This window comes from Helianthus annuus, chromosome 6, assembly GCF_002127325.2.
Source record: "Helianthus annuus cultivar XRQ/B chromosome 6, HanXRQr2.0-SUNRISE, whole genome shotgun sequence".
Lineage (NCBI taxonomy): Eukaryota > Viridiplantae > Streptophyta > Magnoliopsida > Asterales > Asteraceae > Helianthus > Helianthus annuus.
This window is the reverse complement of record NC_035438.2, coordinates 65,016,014-65,021,147: the sequence shown is the minus strand read 5'-3', so window position 1 is coordinate 65,021,147 and position 5,134 is coordinate 65,016,014. Positions and strand designations below refer to the sequence as shown.

The 5,134-nt window shown below is 34.4% G+C and overlaps 1 protein-coding gene across 1 annotated transcript; it reads right to left on the bottom strand.

The window, feature by feature from the left end:
* Nucleotides 1-1,427: 1,427 nt before the first annotated feature.
* Nucleotides 1,428-3,634, bottom strand: LOC110890763 (probable carboxylesterase 18). The gene is made up of 3 exons (XM_022138389.2): nucleotides 3,002-3,634; nucleotides 2,349-2,768; nucleotides 1,428-1,598 (listed from the first exon to the last, which is right to left on the bottom strand). The coding sequence occupies exons 1-3, from the start codon at nucleotides 3,590-3,592 to the stop codon at nucleotides 1,593-1,595; spliced, it is 1,017 nt and encodes a 338-aa protein (XP_021994081.1). The 5' UTR covers nucleotides 3,593-3,634; the 3' UTR covers nucleotides 1,428-1,592.
* Nucleotides 3,635-5,134: the final 1,500 nt, after the last annotated feature.

Sequence of the window (5,134 nt, the reverse complement as noted above, 5' to 3'; positions counted from 1 at the left end):
ATTTTTTTTCCTTTTTTTGTGTCATTTCTAGGCTTTGTTATGTACTTTTTCGCTAATAAAATACTTTATTTCTCTAATTAGATATAAAAAGCCAAAATGTCGTAAACGCCAAACACCAAAAGTTAATTAGTTGTATTTTGCCTTCTTTATCTAAAATGCCATAACATTATTTTGCCTTACAAAAGTTAATTAGTTGTATTTTGCTATCTTTATCTAAAACGTCATTCATACAAAACGCCAAACTTAATGATGGGACGCCTTACAACTTTAACAGATAAACGACAAACTTACTGACGGGATGCCTTACATCTTTATCTTTTTGAGTTTATCCTCACCTATTTTATTTACTGAAAAGTGTTTTTTCTTTGGCGTTTATGTGTGTGTGTGCGATCTTCTATGGTTTGTTATGTACCTTCCAAATCACATGTTACGCACAAAAAGTGATATATGTTTCAAAACCCCATAACATTATTTTGCCTTACAAAAGTTAATTAGTTGTATTTTGTCACCTTTATCTAAAACGCCATTCATACACAACGCCAAACTTAATGATGGGACGCCTTACAGCTTTTTTTAAAGCTGAACAAACAGTAACCGAAACGACAAAAACTTTATTACTAACATTTATTATAATAAATTCTCACCTAAACTAAGCGCCAAAAACTTCTTATATAAACAACGTCTCAGGACCTTCCATTGATCACACAAAAAATAATGCCATATTTTACTAAATACCATTAAATTAAAACGCCAGGAAGTTCAAAAACCGCACATGGCAAACGTCGTTTCTTGGATATTCAGTTTTGTTCACAATAAAGTTTCACTCAATGTGTTGTACAAAATTCTTAAGTGAGGATTTTGTCCATTTCATTGAGCAAAATCTTATTGAGTTTATCCTCACCTATTTTATTTACTAAAAAGTGTTTTTTTTCTTTGCCGTTTATGTGTGGGTGCGATCTTCTATGGTTTGCTATGTACCTTCCAAATTACATGTTATGCATTAAAAGTGATATATGGAGAAGGCCATTGAAACATAAACGCCATTTCAAATAATTAACTTTTTGAATCTTCCTTGATGTTGGCAAAGAGCCACCTCGATCGATCCACCTTGAATGTTTATTTGTTTCTTTTATTTTAACTATAGAACTACCGCCTGCATTGCTTTGTCACATGAAATTTTGGATCGTCAATGTTTTTTCTAATACTTTGAAAACATGTTATTTTGTGAAACCCGCGAAGGTTCGTGGGTATTAGGAGTAGTATAGGATAAATTACATTTATATCAAATAAATGATACTGAAACTAGAGAATATTTAATAGTTAGTTTTAATTGCATTACCTAAAACTTACATAACATAATTATCAAAATAACAAATTAACATATAATTAAATTAGTCATAATTGCATAACAAAAGAAACAGCTAGTGTGAGAAGAAATCAAACAAAACAATTAAGCTTAAAATCGATAAGTGTATTCATTTTAAGTCAAAGAAGGAATCAAACAAAATAACATAAAATTTAATTTAAAACAAAGAAGAAAGAAAACGAAATAACATATACAGGCGATTGTTTTAAGCTTCCATCTCCATCTTCTAAATCTGTAAGGTTACCAATCAACACACGTTATAAGTATCGAAAAGAAATGGTTTAAAACATAAAAACAAAAACCAACATGTGTATAAAAAAATCATCAAAATTTTAAATATATAAATTATGTGAGCAGATTAGGCATTTATAATATATAATATGTGGGTCTCTATCGATCTCTTTCTCTCTCTCTATTGACATAGTAAGTAAAAGCTTCAAAAGACTATTTTTACAAGCCATTATCTGTCATGTTAGCATCATAAAACCTTTTAAGAAGTGTATAACACTTAACGCCTTTAATCCCTTTCAATCATCATTTTCTAATTTTTTTCTTCTTATTGGTGTTATACTAAAACGCCTCTCACTCTTGATGCTCCTATTAACCCTCTTACGCCCTAAAAATATCCGTTACGCGTGATCTAATGATGTAAGTTTTTTTTAGAATAATTTATTTTTTTATAATTTTAAGTTGTAAAATGGTTTTAAGATGAATGCAAGTGAATGTAGTGTGTTTTTAAAGTTGTAAAATAGTTTCAAAATAAATGCATGTGAATGTAGTTTTTTTTTTAAGTTATAAAACAGTTTTAAGATAAATGCAAGTTAATGTAGTGTTTTTTTAAATCTCTTTTGTTTTATAGCTTCAAAAAGGGTGCTATCCTATACCCCATATTACTAAACATACTCTCCCATCGCTCTCAAGTTTATAAAAGAGGTACGCTTAGTGTCATCTGTTTTAAGATACGTATCAGAGCTGTGAATACCTTATTTAAGACATTGTGAATGAAGTCCTTTACTTCCAGTATAAGTTGATCAGATTCCGACAACTCCGGTAAGAGGTTGAAACCGTGAAACATGTTTGGGTAGTCCACCAAGTTCACTTCTTTCCCGGATTTCTTGAGCCACTCATAGTACCTTATTTGCCAGTCTCGTAGAATATCAAACCCTGCCACAACCACAATGGTCGGTGGTAAATCTATTTTCGATATGTCCACAGCATACCGACCACTAACATTGACCACAGGATGGTCCCGATTGTAGGGTTCACCTAGCGGCAAGAATGCGTTCCAGAACCAATCTGTCTGCTTCAGTGTCAGGACAGGCGCGGTTCCATTCAGCCGTATCTCAGAACCTATACGCTCCTCCCCGCCAAAGAATGGTTGAATCGACACCAGCCCAACTACCTTCAAAACATTATACTTAATTTTCATCAGCAAGGGATTATCATAATTCAATTATGGTGTTTCAAGTTTTTGTTTAATTGGATATATAATATAATCTCTTGAACAGGAATATATTTTACTCCAAATTGTATATTATTGACCATTAATTTCTTAGCAACAAAATAATTGACCATTCTTTCTTTAGCAACCGATGATCTAGGTGATGTCTCAAACAAGGTCAAGATGTACTGTACCTGGAGTTGTTGGAAGTTGAACTGGGAGGCTCTTACAGCAACATGATGAGCCATGTTTCCGCCAGCGCTATCACCCGCGATAAAGCATTTTGAAATATTTGCATTGCCCGGTAACCATTTTGACCTGTTCTCTTCAACGTCTAGAAACTTGAGTACATCAAGCCCATCTTCATGTTGAGCAGGGTGTCGATGCTCCGGTGCAAGACGATAATCAACAGAAACAACTATCACATGCAATTCTCTCGCGAACTTGCGACAAAAATCGTCGTACAACTGTGTGTCCGCGGAGGCGACAATATATCCACTTCCATGACAGAACACCATCACAGGAAGATCTTCTACAGTGTACTGTGTGGGGACAAATACGCGGAACCAGAGTTTGCGAGTTGGATCCACCACTACATCGTATGTCTTGACACCGTTGATCGGTTCAGATGATGGCGGTGTCAGAGGTACCAGTTTGAGAAGACCGCGGTTCACTGTGCCGTCTTTCCGCATAATTAAGTTGAGTCCAATGTCGAGTAACCAAAGTGTAATTCGTGTTGTCCAGGGTAAGGTAAGAGATTTTGGAGTTTTGGCTGCAGATTCCATTGTCAGACTAGAGAGAAAAATAATGAAGGTAATTATGTGTGTGAGCAAACCAATCAAAATTCAAATATTTATAATGCAAAATAAACGATTGACTATTCTTGGTCAAATGGTCCATGCGATGGCTTCTCTTTGAACGATATATTTTATGATCTTGTTCAAGACAATTTTTCTATACAAAAAAAAAAAAAAAAAAAAAACATGAACATTGGAAATGGTCAATCATGGAGGGTCAATCGTTCTAATTTTTTTCATCTTGTGTCACAGCCACATTATAAAATAGAGAAAAGATCTCATACAAGACAATTTTTCTATACAAAGCCTACGAGATAAGAAATTCAGGACAAGTGTCATTGGCTTGAAGGGTAATTTAGTGCTTTCTCATTTAAGACAACTTCCTTAATTAATTTTCAAACGCCTATAACTTTTTCATATGTTAATATTTAAAAAAAAAATTACACCGTATTAACGATCATTCCATTCTCTTTAATTCCAACAGTTTTTTGCTATAGTTTTCTGAAAAAAAATACAGGATTTTGAATACACATTAGTCCATTACGTCACAGCACATGACTACGTGATTTTTAATACCCATTACGTAATTAGTTGATTTCATTATAGACCCACATATTTATCTCCGTTCACCGATGATGAATTAGCGAAGCATAAAAGTCTACACGAAGAATACGAAGGTCTCTAATCAAACATTAGTGCACGAAAACATATAAATCGGGTGTTGTTCTTTTATCACCAATACTCTTAATTGAGCTCATGAACCTAATCGAAAGGAAGATATGTTACCTCATTTGAACCCACTGCAGCCCATTTCAAACCTAACCATCTTGGAAAAGAGGGGTATCCATCTAATGAGTTGTTTAAAGTCATTAACACAAGGTTATCCATAACATGAGGGTTAAGAAGCCATTAAGGGTTCATTTTCTACAAGTGATGCAAGAAGTTAGCAACACATGAATATAAAAATGAACATCATCAAGCTTGATTGATTAAAGATAAACATACAAGCATGATTGCTAAAAAAATTTCATACAACCTTGGACTAATTAAAAACTGAAATGATTAAAAAAAAACAAGATAGAAATGTATTGCAATGGTGGGTGCGTGCATAGTAGAATGGTGTGGAGGTGTGGTGTGGTGTGGTGTTGAAGTTGGTTGATGGTTGTAATGGGTTTTATGGGATGATTCAAATTGTGAGCATTGGGTTGAATTTATAGCCCGGATAGAAGATGAGGCATGGCTCGTGTCATGGAGTTTTTGCATTTTGTTCATTTGTGATAGTTGTAAAGTTTATTTTAGGCATGACGCACGAACATATTTAGCTAGGTGACACACGTCCGTGGTCAACTTTGTTGGGTCCACAACTTGTTTTGTCTTTACGAGGGCGTGTTTGATTAGGCACAACCTCGTGCCTTGTCATTTTCTGTCTTTTCTACCAAAGATGTAAGCACGGGGTGGTGCTTTATGGGAAACCACCTCGTGTCTTGAATTATGATTTGCCTTTTCCGTATATGTTGTCACACCCTGGGG

Bases quoted from the DNA above. Each gene is read 5' to 3' on its own strand.
- LOC110890763 (XM_022138389.2), bottom strand. From the start codon at position 3,592: ATGGAATCTGCAGCCAAAACTCCAAAATCTCTTACCTTACCCTGGACA. The intron at 2,769-3,001 runs GTACAGTACATC...AATGTTTTGAAG, and splicing joins TCAACTTCCAACAACTCCAG to GTAGTTGGGCTGGTGTCGAT.